General features: G+C 39.3%; 1 protein-coding gene across 4 annotated transcripts in view; it reads right to left on the reverse strand.

Moving 5' to 3' along the window:
* The window catches only part of LOC123019102 (pleckstrin homology domain interacting protein), a 108,674-nt gene that overhangs the window by 61,822 nt on the left and 26,339 nt on the right, over window positions 1–20,513 (reverse strand). For 3 of the 4 annotated variants that reach the window (XM_044421637.1, XM_044421636.1, XM_044421634.1), the window contains exons 8-15: window positions 18,462–18,683; window positions 17,785–17,885; window positions 14,259–14,329; window positions 9,838–9,938; window positions 9,710–9,750; window positions 4,741–4,839; window positions 2,794–2,947; window positions 1,336–1,470 (exon numbers count right to left, since the gene is read on the reverse strand). In XM_044421637.1, the coding sequence (XP_044277572.1) occupies window positions 1,336–1,470; window positions 2,794–2,947; window positions 4,741–4,839; window positions 9,710–9,750; window positions 9,838–9,938; window positions 14,259–14,329; window positions 17,785–17,885; window positions 18,462–18,683 (924 nt within the window). The remainder of the gene's footprint in view (window positions 1–1,335; window positions 1,471–2,793; window positions 2,948–4,740; window positions 4,840–9,709; window positions 9,751–9,837; window positions 9,939–14,258; window positions 14,330–17,784; window positions 17,886–18,461; window positions 18,684–20,513) is intronic. The other variant, XM_044421638.1, reaches the window with a different exon arrangement.

The following is a 20,513-nucleotide window of genomic DNA, read 5'->3' on the forward strand; positions in this document are numbered from 1 at the left end:
CATAGCCAGTGCCCCATTGAGAAAGGCTTTAACACCTTTGCACCTGCAGACAATGATCTCTGTATATGTTGAAGGGAGATAATGTAAGTTCCCTGTTGAGCAATGCCTCTCGTGTTGATCAAGTGGAGGATATTATTCTTTACATCCTCCACTGCCCCATTTACAATGAGATTAAAGGTAAAGACTTCCCCTTGACGTTAAGTCTACTCATGTCAGACTCTAGGGGGTGGTGTTCATCTCTGTTTCTTAGCTGAGGGAGCCAGCGTTTGTCCACAGACACTCTCCGTGGTCATGTGGCTGGCATGACTAAACACCAAAGTGCACGGAACGCTGTTTACCTTCGCACCGAAGTGGTACCTTTTAATCTACTTGCATCTGCATGCTTTCGAACTGCAAGTTTGGCAGGAGCTGGGATGGAGCAACGGGAACTCACCCCGTTGTGCAGATTCAAACCGGCGACCTTTTAATCAACCAGCCCAGCAGCACAGCAGTTTAAACCACAGCACCACCTGCATCCCACAATGAGATTAGGACCAAATTATTAAATGTAGAAGCACTTAAGGGCTCAGATCTTGAAAAACTAATCTACCTTCTTGCAGTCATGTTCCCAACTGTCAGCAATCAAGTTGCCATCTTTGCCTTGCTCACATTTAAGCTCAGAAAGAAAATTTTAAGTTCTTAGTTGTAGCACTGACCCTACTTCGTTGCAACCTTTTATTCATAACTTTTATTATTTTATAATTCTACTATCTCATGGTTTTATTATTACTATTTTATGGCATTTTATTGCACTGTTATGTCATGTTATGACCAATGGTTACAACAATTGATTGACTGATTGAAATGGTGATTTGTCTGTGGAATGCCTTCCCCACAAAGGCATCTATATTATGGTCTTTTCAGCTTCAAGTAAACATCTTTTGATTCTCCCAGTTGCTTTAAGATCTTTACTTCTTTTAGATTTTAACACTTCCATTCTGTTGCAGATTTTTATTGTTTGTGCTTTCATCTTTTGCTGCTGGTTTTAAGTTGGCTTTGTTATGTGCTGTTTTACTGAAAGATATTATATTATACTTTATTATACTTGTTATTATATTATAATGTTATTGGCACTGTGTTATACTTCATGTTTTTTCTTTACCTAATCAGAGAACTCTGCTTATTAGATTATATGAAAAAAATTAATTAAATTATCCAGATGATAAGGCAGCAGCTCTGGGGAGGATATAACAACGTATAATGAAGAAGCTGAGTCTGCACAAGCATTACCTTAGTTTGGCCTCAGGACTGACTTGACTACATTAGACTTTTCATACCCATAACTAATATACTTACCATATTGAAATATGATCGGATTTTTACTCCCTTTGCCAGGTCCCATACTATGACATTTCCATCATGGCCAGCAGAGAAAAGGACTCTAGGATCAAAAGGGTGACTCTCAAGTACAAATACTTCATCCTCATGACCCTGAAATGTTTTTTAAGAAACAGAAAATAGTTGATTCAGTTGAAAATGTGGCAACTTTACATTTTCTGTAATAGCACTTCAACTGGAAAAATCCTTCCCAAAGCAGATCAGCTTTCCTCCATCATTACTTTGCTTTAGGAAGGCAGTATAAATTTGTACTGTTTCACTTTCAAATTTGTTCAGTCTGTTTTTTAAAAAATGTTCTAATTTTGTTTTTATGTTGTACATTGCATGTTTTCATTGCACTCTGCTTTCAGAGCAGAAAAGCAATATTTCAATACTTTAAAATATTACTAGATCAGTGAATAATACTGTCATGTACTCTGCATGGGGACTACCTCTGAATGTTCAGTAACTTCAGCTGATCCAGAAAGCTGCAGATGATTACAAAGAGCACATGACTCTCCTCCTACAACAGCTTCACTGCTTACAAGTTTGAATTCTGCCTGGAAACAAAGTACTGTTTATGACCACTAAAGTCCTATACAGCTAAGAACCAGGCAATCTAAAACACTATATTCTCCCATACAAATCTACTCAAGCCGTTAGATAGTTTGAACAGGTCCTTTTTTCAAGACTGACACTATCAGAGGTGTCTTTGGTGACGACACAAAACAGGGCCTTTTCAGTGGTGCTCCACTATCTACCTGACAGAACGCAAAGTCTGCTTCATTCAAGGAGGTCTTTGTAGTGCGACTGCCAATTGAATGCTGTTTTTATTTTATCTTAAAGAATTTTACTGTTTCAATCTATTTTAAATTGGTTTGTAAGCCACTCTTTTTTGATTATAGGACAACTATAAATCAAATAAATAAATTCAGCAATATGGGAGACACTGGGGCACCACAAAATATTTTTGCTGTATTAGTCTCAAATGCCAAACAGATAAGATACTGTTCAGTTAAAGAAGTGACTTGATTCTTTGTGTGTAGGAATTGCTACAGAAAAAATTGCAGTGAAGTTCCAACTATACACAAAGGATGTGTTTGCATGGAGAAGAACTTTCTGTGAATCCTCAATTAGATCTACAGGATACATTCAAACATGATAGTGTTATAGAATATAAAATATTTTAACTATAGGTAGCTGATGGCTCCTTTATATACATAGGTCCTACATATTTGTACATTTTTAAAAGCACGTATCTAGTTGTACCTCACAAAGAGTCCTCATCTATATTTTCTATTGTGAAAAAATATTCAATCAATCCCTTTTAGATACATAATAAAAATCCTTGTTCTGAAGACTGTAAAATGACATACCAATGATATAACCTCTACAGGTATAACTATGAAAAAAAGGATAATAGCTGTATTTTCTTACCATAAGGACATGAATAAGTTGGCCAGTAAAAGAGTTCCAAACTTTCAAAGTCATGTTATTAACTGCAGTAATGACAGAGTTGTCATGACGGTCCCATGCCACCATAGTAACTTTCAGTTTTGTTATTTTGTCTTCTACTCCTTGCAGAGTTTGACTACAATTAATGAACACAAATCAAAGGACAATGACATCATTCAACAGCTACAGATGTGTATTTAAACCCCCAACAGATTATTTTAATAGATTTGCCAAAACAATGCAATGGAAGTTGCAGGGGAAAGTTTCTAGGTGGGGAAAAATCCACCACTGTTTAAGTTCTACCAGCTAAAGCTGGTCAAAGTAACAGGTGATGAAAAGGAACCTGAGACTCCCACTCCCTCTGACATGCTCCTTTCCTGCTCCTACCTGTGGAAGCAGTGATATGGAGGTTTCCATCATCACAATGAATAAGCTTCTGGAGATGCAGATCACTGGGCAGAGGAAGAGAAAGGCCCACAGTATCCTATGGCTCCTGAAACAACCTCCCAAGGACCCTAGATTCCATATCCTCTACTCAAAACAACTTTCAAGCAGCATATTCAGGATTGTACAGAATCTTATACCCTGTCATTTCTTTTATTTTCCTCAAAGATCTCTTTTGAGTGTATCTTAATAACTGGACACCCAAAAAATATGAAGGATTTTTCACCTTGCTTTGCATATGGTATTTTAAAACAAAATATTCTGAATCCATTAGAATCTCCTCCCAGCAATCAACATGAGTAACAGCATGGTGAAGGAGAGAAAAAGCTTTCACAGTATGGTAAACAGCTAAGAAAGGCTGAATGGGGCTCTGCTACTTCAGCAGGAACTGAAAAGAAACGATTTCCCTCCTTTTAACAAAGGTTAAAAGATCATCTGGAATTCTTGTTTTTTGCGTAAAGGAGTCACCCATCTCTACAAAAAATCATCTTATTATGACTAAACACTATTTAATTCTAGCAACTTTAGTAAGCTCTCCATTTTTGTACCATTTGTTAACTTTTTACTTCATTCACAAAAAGACAGTACAGAAATTATGCTGGACAAACGGATAACCTGTTCTCCACTGAAAAAGACAGGTAGTACACATCTTTTTGTGTACTACATTTGCCAGATCTTCATCAATTCTAAGTACACACAGCAATGAAAGTTGTTTTCAAAATTAACTGTTTCTATAATGATTTAAAGACTCTTAATATCGCTGATAGCTGTTTTCACTTAGTTTTCTTACGTTCTCTGTGCAGCAAATACTTTAAGAGTCATTAAAATAATTTAAAGAAAAACAGCCTGCATAGCTGCTTTGTAACAACATTAAAAGTTGGCAACTTGTCCAATATATGGGAAGCTGACTTCTATCAGGCCAGACTACAGTGGTGTCTTGGCTCATGAACTTAACCCGTTCCATGACTCTTGGTCATGAGCCAAGTCACATTTCCCCATAAAGTTAAATGTAAATAAGGTTAATCTGTTCTCTATTATTTTTTACTCACAAAAATGTGAAGCAAAGTGACAAGGAAAAACAAAGATCGCGGCCATCTCCCCCCGACCCCCAGCATGATTGCGCAATACCCCCCGAGCACGACCACAATCATGCCCATGCAGGGAAGATGGGCCAATAGCGATTGTCACCTGATGTGGAGTTTGTGACCTTAGGCAATTTTTTTCTGAAATTTTTGTTCGCGACCCAATTTGGTCGTGAACTGAAGCGTTCATGAGCTGAGGTACCACTGTATTTTCTTATCCAGAATCCAATACTGTCTACTGCGTGACTAACAGTAGCTCTCTAGTAGAGGTCCTTCTACCAAATCTTTCTAATGGATGATAGCAGATAATGACAGGGGCGCAAACCAATACACGAACTTATACTTAAATACCAGTAAGAGTATAACTTTAAATTATGTATCAGCATGAATAAAAATAGGTTACCCTGCAGGACGAGTAGCCATATCCAACAAAATGCTCTTCCATTCTCTTCTCTTGAACATCCAAATCCGTGCTGTCCCATCACGACTTCCACTGACAAACCTAAAAAAGCAGGGGCAGAGAGAGATTTTAATCAACTTCCAAAATCAAAGTGCTTTATTACAGTTAACAGCAATACACCAGTGCTCTAATTTGTTTATGGTTTCCTGAGCTACAGATGAACAGTTCTACATGGAATCTACAGGGTGCACCCAAAGAGCTGTGTAAAGAGAATAAATACAATGAACTATTATCTCAAGACAAAAATCAAAGCTTCCACTCATAATCTGACATATACTGTACCTCTTAATTAATCTTATTTTATGTAACATCTCTATTCATGCATTAGTATTAAGAACCTATTCCCAAAACTGTAGGGAAACCCTGTGAGCTGACTGCCACAATACTGCCACTAGATCTCTCACTATTATGAGCAATTCCATTGTCTTTACTAGAATGGGTGTAAGGCTAACTGGTCTGCAATTCCCCATGTCCCCTCTACTACTTTTTTTGAAGACTGGGACCACTGACACCACTCTTCAGTCCAATGAAACCTCCCCCATTCTTCAAAAGGCCTCAAAAAAACTGGAGGCCAGCAGGCAGGCAAGTACGCCCGACAACTCCCTAAGTACCCTCAGGTGTAAACTGTCAGGACCTGGCACCTTTGTAATGTCCAGTGCCCTGAGATCATGTGTTGGATGATGATGTAGGCAAAGCCCTATAAGGAAGGACTGAGAGAACTAGTCATGTTCAGCCCTCAGGACCAGAAGACTGAGGGGAAATATAATAGCACTCTACAAGTACTTCAAAGGCTGCCACAAAGAGGAAGGACAAGATCTCTTCTTGTTCATTCCAGAGTATAAGACATGGAATAACAGATTTAAATTAAAAGAAACCAGATTCATAGACTAGACACCAGAAAGAATTTCCTCACTGTCAGAGCAGTATGACAATGGAACCTACTACCTGGGTAAGTTGTGGGCTCTCCATCACAGGAGACACTGAAAAAGTGTTTGGACAGTCATCTAAATGGGATGGTGTACCTTAGTGTCTTGCAAAAGCAGGGGGTTGGCCTTGATGGCCTTCTGGCCCCTTCCAACTCTACTACTGTATGATTCTGTGTAGTGGATCTGTCTTCACAAATAGGCTGCAAATGGTTCAGAACACAGCAATGGTATCAGCAACAGGGATAATATCTTGCTGGTTCTTAACATCTTCATTAACTTCTACTTTGATTCTGAATATAATTTCAAGTAGTGACACTGGCCTATAAGACCTATATGGTTTTGGAACCTCAATATGTGAAGGACTGCTTGCTTCTATATGAACATGCCCAATTGCTGGAATAATCACACAGAGGGTCTGCCTAGGGTGAATACAACTTTGGAAAAAAGGCAATAAAACTCAAACCATTCTTGGCTGTTACACATTGGATAGTGAACACCCTCTCGTGTTTAACTTCAAGAGGAGAAATCATGTTACTCTACTGTATTAAAAGCAGACTCCTGTGGCACAACACTCCTAATGAGCAACATTTCTGCCAACAACTAAGAACATCTGATTGCATGGGTGTTTTTCTGCTGTATTATTTTTCTGAATGTAATATTTTACTGTTTAACTGATCAATATGTAATATCACCAATCCATTTAAGCCACTGATGTAGTTAGTGCTAGTGAACATCTAGTTGGGTTCAATGAGTTCAAATCTCCAGGGCCTGATGTCCCAGAGTCATAAAGGAGTTGCCAGAAGAATTCTAAGAACTACTGCCTAGTCCATTTGAGAATTCATGGAGGACAGAGAAGTGTCAGTTGACTGGGGAAAAGCTAACCTTGGACCTATCTTCAAAAAAAAAAAAAAAAAAAAAAGATGAACCAGGGAACTTAGAAACCGGTCAGTCTGACTTCAATCTCTGGAAAAATTCTGGTGCAAATACTAAAACAGTCTGCAAATAACCTGAAAACAAAGCAGTGATTACTAGAAGCCAACAAGGATTTCTCAAAAACAAAACGTGCCAAGCTAATCTAATTTCACTTCTTGACTGGGTAAACTCCCTAATGAACTATAGGAATGCTGTGGATATTAATCTATCTTGACGTCAGCAAAGATTTGGGCAAAGTGCTCCATGACATCCTGATGAGCAAACAAGCAAAAATGAGCTAAATAGAACAACTATTAGGAGGGATACACCACTGGCTAGAAAATCAGACTCGAAGAGCACTCATCAATGGCACTTTCTCAAACTGGGGAGAGGTAACAAGTAGGGTGCTGCAGCGTTCAGTCCTGGACCCAGTGCTCATCAACATTTTTATTAATGATTTGGATGAGGAAGTACAGGGAACAATTCTCAGTTTTGCAGATGACACAAAACTGGGTGTGACAGCAAATATACTCAAAGACAGAAAGAAGATTCAAGGAAATCTTGACAGGTTAGAATGCTGGGCTAAAACCAAAAGAATGAAATTCAGTAGCAACAAATGCCAAGTCCTGCACCTAGGAAAAACAAACCAAATGCACTGCTACAAGATGAGGAACGCTTGGCTCAACAATACTGCAAATGAGAAAGATCTTGGTATTGTTGTAAATAAACAAGCTAAATAAGTCAACAATCGGATGCAGTTGCAAAAAGGGCACATGCATATTTTAGGCTGTATTAATAGAAGTATCACTTCCAAATCATGTGAATTTCTTAGTTCCCCTATACTCAGCACTAGTCAGACCTCATCTGGAGCACTGTGTCCAGTTCTGGACACCAATGTTTAAGAAAGATGAAGAAAAGCTAGAAATGGTTCAGAGGAATGCAACAAAGATGATCCAGGGTCTGGAAAGAAAGCCCTGTGAAGAGAGATTGAGAGAACTGTGCATGTTCAGCCTCAAGAAGCAATTGAGAGGCGATATGATTGCACTCTACAAATACTTGAAAGGCTGTCACAAAGAGAAAGGACACAATCTTTTCTTGATCATCAGGTCACAGAATAATGGACCTGAGGTGCAAGAAACCATATTCAGACTAGCCATCAGGAAAAATTTCCTCATTGTTAGAGCAGTACATTACCCACTCAAGGAACTTTGCTGGCTGAATAAATAAAGGAACCTTTTACCTAGGGAGGTTGTGGGCTCTCCCACACTTAAGGCATTCAAGATCCAACTGGACAGACATCTGAGTGAGGTGGTATAACGTGATGTCCCGCACTAGCAGTGGGTTGGACCCAATGGCCTTCTTGGGCCCCTTCCAACTCTATTATTTTGATTCTGTGAAATGACCTCTAACTAAATACCAATATTGAATGCCAGGAGGAAGCTGTTACTTTCTTAAAAACCCATCGTTTTCTGAAAACCCATCATGCCAGCACACACTATTGACATCGTGCAGTTTCCTATGGTGGCTCTACATCAATGTCATTAAGCAAACAAGTACAGCTGGATACCACACACTATATTTTATCATATTTTTACTTTGTGAACCACATTAGGATAAAGTGAGCTATGTCTTTTTTTTTTTCTTTTTAAATGAAAAGTAGTATGGAAGTTTTCTGGAATAAATAAAATAAGTGAGCAATTTATTATGATAAAAGCTTTCACAGTCACAATCTTCTTCTTGTATTTGATAAGGGGAACTGTCCCTGCCCATGCAAAAATTTATGCAGTAAAAAACTGCTAGTCTTGAGAGTGCCACCAGAATCTTTGTTATCTCCCCCATGTTCCTCATTGTCTTCCTTATTCAAGCTTGAAATAGAGTCTGTGACATTTTAAGTGTTTCCTCTTGGGCCTGGTGTTATTTTAATTTTCTGATGTATCCCATTTCTGGTCTTTTGTTTAGTATTTTGCTAGTGCTTTTACTATGTTCTTTTACTGCCATTTTGTTTTTTACCATTGCTGAATTGTATTGATTTTATTTATTATTTAGGTTTTTGTTAATGTGTTTAATTCCTGCATTAATTTCACACTCTGTTATTACCCATCTGAAGTATTATAGTTGAGAAGCAGACTACATAATTTTTAAACTCACCAAGTTTATCACTCCTTTCTGATTCAGAAAGGATTTAAGAAATAAAGGCCTTCTTTGCATAGAACAGTGGCAATTCATGGGTTAAATCCCACATGTATGATGCACAGAGGCCACAACGAAGGAGAAATCTAATACTGGATCCCTCCCATCGTCTCACAGTCACCATAGAAAGAGTTGGAGCAGCTGCTTACCAAGATCACAACAGCAACATGGGATGATTTCACAGAGGTTCAAGTAAGCAGGAAATTAGAAGACTAGAGGCCAGGATCTGCAGAATCTTATGAACCCTCTATCACCTGTTTCCTTGAGAAATTAGATGGGGTGAGGGATCTGTCACGTTTAAGTTATTTATTTGGAAGGGAAATGGTAAACTGCCTCCATCACTCCTGTTCTTTAGGCAGCATTCTGGCATAGTACAGGATATTCAGGAGGCCAACCCCCTGCTGGTTGCCTTTGAAACATGGATTGTTATGTGTAAACCCTATGGTTTAACCACTATGGACAACCGAGGTCAATAGGGTGTTCATACATAATGACAACCTATTAGTTTAGAAACTGATGTGTTGTCAGAGATGTGCAGACACACTCCTTGCAGGGTGTGCATGTCTTCCAATCTACTCCACCACCTATGATTAGCTCAACAACCCACAAGTGGCTCCTGCTAAGCATGATACCTGAACCCAAATGTCTTGTTTGTTTCAGCATTAAATGCCCAGTGGCTAAGCCAATAAGAAACCATAGGTTAGCCACTGGATTGCTTAGCCCTTTAACTACCCAATGATTTGGGTTTCGATGTCACGCTCAAAAGGAACTGCTGAGTAGAAGGGGGAAAGGCAGCCATGCCACTTGGTATTACATCCAAAACATGTTTTTCATAAATACAAAGTGGGAAAAACTGAAGATATAGCAAATGATTAATTGCTTACCTGTTACTAGTATTAGAAAACTGAATGCTGTCCACTTTGTCCTGTGTAAACAAGAATAAAATTAACAACATGACAAGATGTCAATGCATTTCAAACAAATAGCTAAGCAATTTTGAGGAGGTATTTACAGTATGAAACTCCAACTCTGATATCTTCTCTGGCTGACCTGATCCAAAGAAATAAACCCTAATGATGTGATCTGTACTTCCAGTAGCCAGAAACATTCCACCTGAAGAAAAACAAGGATAAAGAAAATGTCATCACACTTCTATCCAGCTAGCAATTTGACCATCTTATATCTTAATTTCTAACAAGTGCTCCAATGTACTATTCGTGACAGATACACTATGGCTAAAATATGTTAATACCAAAACAATGGCTAACTTTAATTCAATGACAGCTCTTCAAATCTTTATTATCTGTTTTTCAAATAGCACAACCCAAGGATGCAGACAATCTTTGACAAGTGAAGCCTACCACTTGTGGAGTAGACCCTTGCCCTTTGTGTTTTAGAGAAGTGGGACTGGCTAAGTGGGTAGTTAAGGACAGCAGTGAATGCTTCTTTGTGATAAGGTATGATTCCAGATTTGCCTAAAGCAGTGGTTCCCAAGCTTTTCTATGCCCCGCACCCACTAGAAAATGTTTGATATTCACACCCCCTAAAAAAAGCAGTATCACATTTGAAGATGAAGAAGTCAAATTTCCAATTTTTGAACCACAAACTGAACCACATACAGTACTGTAGGTGAACAAATTGTACTCAAACAATATTCATTTTTATTTTCCATTAAAGAAACTCAAATAAATTTAACTCAGTGCATAACATTCAATTTAAAGTTCAGTGCATAAAATTCAATTTTGCTGAATTATGACACAGCCTTCCTCTTTGTCGCACCCCCTGAAATACCATCTTGCACTCCCTGGGGATACAAGCACCCCAAGTTTATATCCTTTAGGCCAGGGGTTATGATTTTAAGCCATTTGAGGGTTTTTTCCCCTTTAAACTTCTTGGGTGAGATACTACAGTGTGTAATGGCTTCTCAGCACAAGGATTTCTGGGTGAAACTGGGTGAAACTATTTATCAAAATCCATCTCAATCTAATCTCAGGCCTGCTTATGGAACAGTGGACACTGGACAGAAGGAGTATGCCTAGTTAGTTCTGCTGCACCATTTAATGGGTTCCATACCACTGACCATATTTCCTTCTGGGGAGTCCAACATGGGACTGGGAGGCACGGTTACATAGTGGCCCCATTCCTTTTTAGAGAGATCTCAGAAGGTGGTACTGAGAGATTCCTGTTCAATGCGGTGGCTATTCATCTGTAGTGGCCTCAGTGTCTCATCTTGACCCTACATACTGATTTTCACATCCAGTGCCACCAGTATGCTCATAATGCCCAACTCTATCTCTGTTTTCCATCTAAATCAAAGGTAACTATTCTACTCCTAAATCAGTGCCTAGTGTCAGTAAAAGACTAAAAGATAGCAAACTGAAGCTCGTAAGCCAGTCAAGAGAGAGGTGTTTCGGGTCAGTAAAAAAGCAGATCGGAGAACCAACCTGTACTACATGGATTCCCCTTCATGGATCACTGCCTTGCCATGGCAAAGGGGCTTGTGCAATGAAGCTATGAGCTATGCTGTGCAGGGGCACCCAAGACAGTCAAGTCATAGCAGAGAGCTCTGACAAAAGCTGATTCACTGAATAAGGAAATGGCAACCCACTCCAATATCCTTGCCATGAAAACTCCATGGACAGTACCAAAAGGCAAAAAGATATGTCACCGGAAGATAAGCCCTCAGGTCGGAAGGTGTCCAATATGCTACTGGGGAAGAACGGAGGGCTAGTACTAGTAGCGCCAGAAAGAATGAAGCAACTGGGTCAAAGCCGAAAAGACACTCAGTTGCAGATGGTATCTGGTGGTGAAAGGAGAGTCCGATGCTGTAAAGATCTATACTCCATAGGAACCTGGAATGTAAGATCTATAAATCAAGGCAAGCTAGACATGGTCAAACATGAGATGACAAGACTGAACATCGACATCTTAGGAATCAGTGAACTAAAATGGACAGGGATGGGTGAATTTAATTCAGATGACCATCAGGTATACGTACTACTACATACTACTGCGGGCAAGAATCCCTTAAAAGAAATTGCATTCATAGTCAATAAAAGAGTAGGAAAAGCAGTACTGGGAAACAATCTCCAAAATGACAGAATGATCTCAATTCGAATCCAAGGCAAACCATTCAATATCACTGTAATCCAAACATCATAGTAATCCAAGTCTATGTCCCAACCTCTGATGCTGAAGAGACTGAAGTTGACCGGTTCTATGAAGGTCTACAACACCTTCTAGAATTAACACCAAAAAATGATGTCCTTATCATCATGAGGAATTGGAATGCTAAAGTAGGAAGCCAGAAGATAACCAGAATAACAGGCAAGTTTGGCCTTGGAGTACAAAATGAAGCAGGGCAAAGACTGGCAGAATTTTGTCAAGAGAATACGATGGTCATAGCAAACACTCTTTCTAACAACCCAAGAGATGACTCTACACATGGACATCACCAGATGGTCAACACAGAAATCAGATTGACTATGTGCTCTGATGCCAAAGGTGCAGAAACTCTATACAGTCAGTAAAAAAAAAGACCAGGAACTGTCAGATCATGCGCTTCTTGTTGCAAAATTTAGGCTTAAATTAAAGGAAGTAGGGAAAAGCACTAGGCCACTCAGGTATGACCTAAATCATATTCCTGATGAATATACAGCTTAGGAACAATAAAGCTAGTGGAGGAGACAGTATTCCAGCTGAGCTATTCAAAATCCTAAAAGACGATGCAGTTAAAGTGCTACACTAAATATGCCAGCAAATTTGGTAAACTCAACAGTTTTCCAAATTTGGAAATGGAGGTAATGACAGATTTCATTTTCCTGGCTTCCAAGATCACTGCAGATGGTGACTGCAGCCAAGAAATTAAGACGCTTGCTCCTGGGGAGGAAAGCTATGGCAAATCTAGACAGCATACTACAGAGACATCACCCTGCCAACAAAGTGCCTATAGTCAAGGCCATGGTTTTCCCAGTTGCAATGTATGGCTGTGAAAGCGGACCGTAAGGAAGGCTGAATGCCAAAGAATCGAGGCCTCTGAATTGTGGTGCTGGAGGAGACTCCTGCGAGTCCCTTGGACCGCAAGGTGATCAAACCGGTCAGTTCTAGAGGAGATCAACCCTGACTGCTCTTTAGAAGGCCAGATGCTGAAGATGAAACTCAAATACTTTGGCCACCTAATGAGAAGGAAGGACTCACTGGAGAAGACCCTAATGCTGGGAACTACTGACAGCAAAAGAAGAAGGGGACAGCAGAGGATGAGGTGGCTAGATGAAGTCACTGAAGCAGCTGGTGTGAGCTTAGGTGGACTCCGGGGGATGGTGGAGGACAGGAGAGCATGGAGGAATGTTGTCCATGGGGTAGCGATGGGTCGGATGCGACTCTGCTAAACAACTACTACTACTACTACATGACTTACACCCATTCTGTAAACTTAGGCTTGCTGTTTGGGTGTACTCTTGGATTTGTCCCTGAAATTAGATGTCCACATCTTGGTAGTGACAGCTAAAACTAGTGCTCCCATTGTGTCCATTCCTAGATGTTCGATCTGACCATGATCACATATGCTTCTGCTATATCCTATCTGGACTATTGTAATGCACTGTACATAGAACTGCCTTTGAATACCATAGCTGGTCCGGAATGCTATGGCCAGTCTGTTGACCACAGCCAATTTCAAGGAACATGCATATCCTTTGTTACAGCAGTTTTCACAAGCTACAATTTTGTTTCCAAGCAAAATTCAAAATGCTGAACCAGGTTGAGAAATTGTCTTCTCCCATATGTGCAGGCATTGCCCTTAAGAACTTTTGAAGAGGTCCTTCTTTCAGGACCACCACCACCACCAAAGAAACATTTGGTATTAATTTAAGAAAGCTGTTTAGGCAGCTAATTCCAGCCTATGGAACCCCTGCCAAAGGGAGAGCTAGGTTCAATACTTCCAACAGCAGATAAGTATTGTTTTATTTAAGGCAGTTTTTGGTGTGTAAGTAGATGTGTGATTTGAGTAATGTTCTTACACTACAAATGTTATATTTTTGTTTGCAAGCCACCTTGAGTGTCATTTTGATAAAAGACGGCGTATAAATCAAATAATAAATAGATTAGTTATCAAGATAATTTCTAGAAACCATTTTAGATGCTACCCCTAACATGGCATATTTTAGCAATGAAGTTTCCCCTGGCAACAGATGCAGACATATATCAGTTAAAAATGCTATCGCAATGCAAAATCACAAATATTTCATTCTCAGTGCTTTACTAACAAAACCAATATATACACTTCAGTTGTCTAGAACTTCCAGTTAGAATGATGCCACAGGCAAAGTGTGTAGAATAAATTTCAGTTATGAATAGCAATCTGTATTATTCAGCAATACCATTAATACTGGAGAGGTTGTGAGAGGGTGGGAGGAGCAACACAGAACACTTTACCAGCACTAAAAGAAGAGCAGATCATTTGGACTCCAGGTCTTGGACGTTCTGTAAATTTGGTTGGTCTTGGACTGCAAGATTTAAATAACACAATACAAAGAAAGATGCATAAAAGCAATTTAAGATGGCAACTGAACTTTTCATTAGCTTCAAAATAAAAGGATTAAATTGAATAAAGTTTATTGTACTGTCATAGGCCAAAAGGTACATTTAAAAAAGAGACTAAGAGTCTCTATTCATTTAGGTAATATAGCAATAATACAATTTTCTATATTACTCATATAGCAAACCTCCCAAAATTCCACTGAAAATGCTAAATGTTCTCTGGTTTGGATCCCAAGATTCCCTACACAAGAGGAAGAATTCATGCTAGAAATGGGCAGGTGGTAGAATTTTACCAATTTGTCTCTACCACTTTTTTCAGAAAAGTCTGCAATGGGCAAAATAAAAATCCAATGGAATAGCATAATGTTGGTGACTGACAATTTGCTTTTTTTCTGCAGAACTGCAGACATCCCATCTCTTGCAAAACATAGATTATCACAAATCAAAGCCTCATGTAATTTTACACATGCACCCTCTATGCATCAGAATTCCAGAAAAAACACATTTAACTGTATTATCTATACAGCCTTGTAGTATTCAAATTTAGACTACTGTACATCCTCCTTAATAATACAACAGCAAACACTACCTTGCTTAAGTGAAACACTGGATAGTTTTATATCAATAAACATTCACAGAAACAAGATAAAGGTCAAATAGCATTAGAAGCCACTTCTGTGTAGGGCTTGTCAGTATTTTGCAGAGCTGTAGCTTTTTGCTTCTGTTTGAATGCACTTTAATTGTCCATTTACTTAGTTTGTCAAAATATATTTCACATCAGCATCAGCACCAAAAATATATAGGGGCAGTAAATATGTAAAACATAGAAGGTAGACACAAGTCTCCAAACAAGCCATGGAGTAACAGCTCCATTGTGAACCACCAGTATGTGTATTCACTGTGCATCTGAGTGTTTGGGGGCGTGCAAAGTAAACCTTATCCTTTCCTATACTATAAAATATAGGAAAAAAGGATTAGTGCCCATGAATAAATTAAGCCACAGTAGGCTTAGTCATATACTACAGGTCAATGAATTAGAACTTGATTTTCTGTCTAAAAAACCATCTGGGGAAAATGCCTGACTTCTAAATACAACAATGCTAGGCACCATGTGTGCCCCAATGCAACAGCCTCCATGAGTGAATTTAAGCCATGGGGGGCTCTCATATTGTGCAAACAGGTCCAGTGTGTTTGATAGTTATGGATTTAGTTTTTAGAGCTTCTGCAATGCCTTGAAAAAGTATTGATCCTGTTTTCCACATTTTAGAAAACTGGAAATCAAATGGGATTTGGTTGGCTTTGTTATGTACACAAAATACTTAACACTGCAACAGTACAAAAATTTTTTTTATTGTGGCACAAAAGTTAAGTCAGTAAAAATTGTGGCAATTGTGATTGCATACATATTCAATATTTGGTGAAAGTTTATCTGTGGGCCTTCTGGCTAAGTGTCTTTTGCACATCTGGATCCTGCAGTGCTTCTTGATAAATTTGTTCCACCTGTGTCAAGCTGGCTGTGGACCGTTAGTGAACAACAGCTTTCTAGGCTTACTTTGGGATTTTATTTATTTATTTGGGATATTTCTAGCCCATCCACTTTTGTCTCTGGACAGCTCACATGTCTCTGGACGGCTCACATCAGATTGAGGTCTGGACCATTCAAAGACATTCCAGTTCTTTTTAAACCACACTCCTGCTTCATCTATACCAGCCTTCCCCAACCTGGTGGCCTTCAGAGGCATTCGGACCAAAACTCCAGAACTCTCATTTAGCAGAGCCACTGACTGGGAATTCTGGGTGTTGCAGTCCAAACATGCCTGGAAGGCACAAGGTTGGGGAAGGCTGGTCTATAGGTTTACAGTCATCATCCTTTGGAAGACAAGCCTCCACCAAGATCCCATCTCTCTCAGAAGCAGCTTTTCCTCAAAAATTGCCCTGTCTTTGGCTACATCCTTCTTGTTCTCAATACCAACCACATTTCCAGTTCCTGCCAACAAAAAGCATCCCCGTAACATAAAGGTGCCACCACTATGCTTTGCCATGGAATGGTGTTCTCAAGCAAATGAACAGTTTGCCTTGTACATGCAGCAAGCCTAAAAAGTTCAGACTAGAAAAATTTTTCTCACTCAGTTCCTGTGTCTCCCACATGCCTTTTTACAAACTGCAAATGGAATTTGAAAAAGGTTTGGCACAGCAATGGCTTTCTTTTCTCCACTTCCATAAAGTCCAGCTTTGTGGAGCATCTGATGTCTGTTACCAAGGAAGGGTCTTACCCATCTCAGCTGCAGATGTCTCCTCCTTCAGAGTTACCAGTGGTCTCTGCTTGCTTCTGTGACTAATGCCCTCCTCACTCCATCACTGAGTTTTTGTGGATAGCCTTCTCTAAGTACAGTCATGTTTAATATTCTTTCAATTTTGCATGCATGCATGCATGCATGCATTTATAACCCACCCCATTAGCCAAAAGGCTATGGGTTTATGTGCTCTGAGGGATGTTTATTGTTTTTTTTTTTTAATAATCCTGATTGGTGCTTCTGTACAACTTTATTCTAGAAGTGTAATGATAGCTCTTTGTTCTAGTTCCTTGAAGCTGTTTGTCTAGATATGCTCTCCAAAGAACTCTGGAACCCTTCAGAAACAGATGAATTTGAGATCATTTTACATTGGGATTGCACAGAGGCAGCCTCCACTGAACTACTTAAGAGTACTCTGTGAGTTACACTGCATGTCACAGCAAATGCAGTAAGAACTTATGCAATCAAAACAGTAGCAGTTCATTTTTGTTTAACTTTTGTGATACAATAAACATGTTTTGTATCTTCACAGTTGAGTATCTTGCACATCAAGTGGTAAAAAAGTCAATTAAATCCATTTCAATGCCAGGTTGTAACACAACAAAATATGAGAAAGTCGCAGGGGTGTGTGAATACTTCTGCAAGACACTGTAAACATAATCTTAAAATGCAGCTCAGACTTAATTCCAAACCTCTTTTATTTGGTAAAAGGTAACAACATTGTAAGCTGAATGAATTGAAATGCTTTGGGATTATTTCAAAAGCGGGATTGGGGCAAAGTCATTTGAACCACTGAATTCAATGGGACATACTTATGAGTGGACACGAAAAGAATTTTACTGTCAGTTTTACAGCATCTTCTTCTACTTATTTTCTAGCATATTATCAGTAAAAATTAAAAGCTAACAACAGCAAATCAAAACAGAAGCAACCAGCTTCCAAAAGTCACCCAGAAAGCAACACATAGAAACACAGACTAGTAGAGTTGGAAGGGGCCAGAGGGCCACTGTATCCAAACCCCTGCTCATTGCAGACACAGAGTTATACCATCCCTCTTATGGCTGCCCAGTTGCAGTGTTTCTAAATTCCACAGTATAAGTTTAAGACTATATAAGACAGAAACTAACTTTATTTTAAGGGTGCCAGCATCCCACAACCAAAAACATATTGTGCCATCTGCCCCAGTTGAAGACAGGTATCGCTTTGAGCCGCTGCATAGTGGAGAAAACTGAAAAACAAATAAAGCTATTTATATTATATATGTGTGTGTGTGTGTATGTGCGTGCGTGCGCGTGTGTGTGTATATATATATATATAATTTTAGCAAACAGTGGAAACAAGTGATCCAAATGATTCAGTATAAACTGCAGTTTCTATCATAATTACTACTTCTATAAAAAGTTAATCAGACACATGCAAAACTGTCAGAAAGCACAAATCCCCTCACATGCTCATGCTCTTGCTTGCGTGTTCTCTCTCTCTCTCTCACACACACACACACACACACACACTTACATAAAGCCACAAGTACTTCCTCTATACAGTTTTACTCATTCATGTTAAAAATCTTTGTTACCTTTAACACAAAAATGCAAAATATTCCAATCAAGACATAATTCATTCATGCATTTGTCTATGCTAAGGCCTGATCAGTCTGAACATGAATAAATATGCTTAAGGAAGCTTAAGGAATCACTGAGCTTTGTCCTCCACTTTTCAAACTGTTTACTCAATCCATTTTCTATATCCATTTTCAACAAAATTACCTTTCTAGATCATGCTATATAAGGAAGTAGTCTATTACCTGCAGTGATGTTATGGATGCACTGTGGCCTTGCAAAACAGCCAAAGGGGCACATGTTCGGAGACACCACACTCTGATCATCTTATCACAGCTCCCTGCAGCAATCATGGTATTCTCATAATTAACAGCCATGTCTGATATTTCTGCTGCATGTCCTCTTAAAGTGGCAAGCAACCTTCCATCATCCGTTGCCCAGATTTTCACAAGACAATCATCAGAACCCTAAAAATAGATTAGCCACCAGTATTTCCCAATTAAAACCCATAGCACTTGGCTAGCCTATGAGGCTCTCACGCAGATACACTTACTTGGATCCAAGGAGCCTCTAATGCAAGCAAGTTTGTCTCCAGTTTTAAGCAAATCACACCCTCACATTCATACACAGCTTCAGCCCCCACACCATATTGCACTCCTTTCTTCAGTTTTCAGAGGATGCAAGGTAATATATAATGAAATGTTTTCCATGAACAGAACTTTGCCTGCAGTTCTTTGGATCCAAGCAATCATGTTTCAAATGGCTAAAGGATTATAGCTTGTTCAACAGACAAGTCTAGATACATGAAACCAAATGGAAATTTCTACAAAGCTAGTGAGATAATTTGACTTAATAGTACCTGATCAAAAACTGTAGGTGGCTTGCAATAATAAAAGCATACATATAATTCAACTACACCAGTGGGGGAGGGAGGGGTGAGACAGACAGACAAAGACAGAGAGACAGACTGCAGTCCAAGGTCATGATGCAGATTTGCAGCATTAACATCTGTTTAATATTATATATTTAAAGTTATTATTAAATGTACAGGCTTTCACGAGTCATCTCCATTTAAAAAGTAACATTTATTCCAACCACTGCATTAACTTTTTCTACCCAAGAAAGCTTTGAAAATTATTACTGCATTATGTTCAGACAGTGATTTGTTATTTACAGCAGCCTTCTCACACCTGGTGCTTTCCAGGTCACTGGGATTTCAACTCTCATCAGCCCCAACCAGCATAGCTAACAACGGGAATCCTGGTGGTTGCAGTCCAAAGCATCTTAAGGCAGCCAGGCCAGAGAAGACTGATCTACAGGTTCTCAAAATTGGAGAGTTGACACAGGCAATTTGAAAGCAGTCCAACAAAGTATACAAAAGGAATACTTTTAGTCAGATTGCTGATTTGCAAACATCACTTCCACTGGAACCTAAACACTGCTAAATCCAGCAGCAGAATCTCTTAAAAACCAAATGTATGAAAACTTAATGACACCAATACTAGAAAGAAGTGGGCCTTATCTTTTCCAGTAAAATTTACCATAAGGCAACTTCCTGAACTCTCCTCTGTTCAATAGAGAGCCAAAAACAAACAGGAAGTACCTTCAGCAGCTACCACAATCATGACTTATGTTGACCACCAGAAGGAAAGGGCCCAAGCCCATCAAGTGCAATCACAGTGACCTTCAAAATCTGTGTGGGGAGTGAATTAGGTCAAGAAGCACAAACACATTTGGATTTTTAGAACATACCCTTTATCATATCCTACCAAACATCATTATGACCTCTACCCCCACAGTTCCAATCTTTGCAGCACTGACTGGCAAACTGAAAGTGTGTTGTGAACTCTGTTTGTATAGGTATAGCTCACTATGCCATGCAAACCTGGCAGGGACAATTCAAGCATGGTTTAATAACCACACACAAGTCACCTTGAGAACCCAAGGCATGTTGTTGAGGGTGGCTTAATTTTAGGATGGCTTGTCATGACATCCAGCCCCTGTACAATGTCCTGTCTCAAGCATCTACAGAGTTACATGACAAGAGCAATGAAAAGTGAAAAAGACCCAAACCTTCTTACTACTGCCACCTTCAGCCTCCTTCCTCCCTCATCAGTGCACCTCCACCAAAACAGAATGGCATTTAGCAATGTCCTGAATGCATTCACCACCCTTAAATTTACAAGGACCTGGCAAAGCTAATGTACTACTGCAGGGTGTACACAGAAAACAGGTGAATCTGTGCACTTGTGAAGGTCCATGGAAAATAAATGCACACACATTTGTGTATTTTTGAA

This window comes from Varanus komodoensis, unplaced genomic scaffold (assembly GCF_004798865.1).
Source record: "Varanus komodoensis strain SLA01 unplaced genomic scaffold, ASM479886v1 scaffold12, whole genome shotgun sequence".
Taxonomy (NCBI): Eukaryota; Metazoa; Chordata; class Lepidosauria; order Squamata; family Varanidae; genus Varanus; species Varanus komodoensis.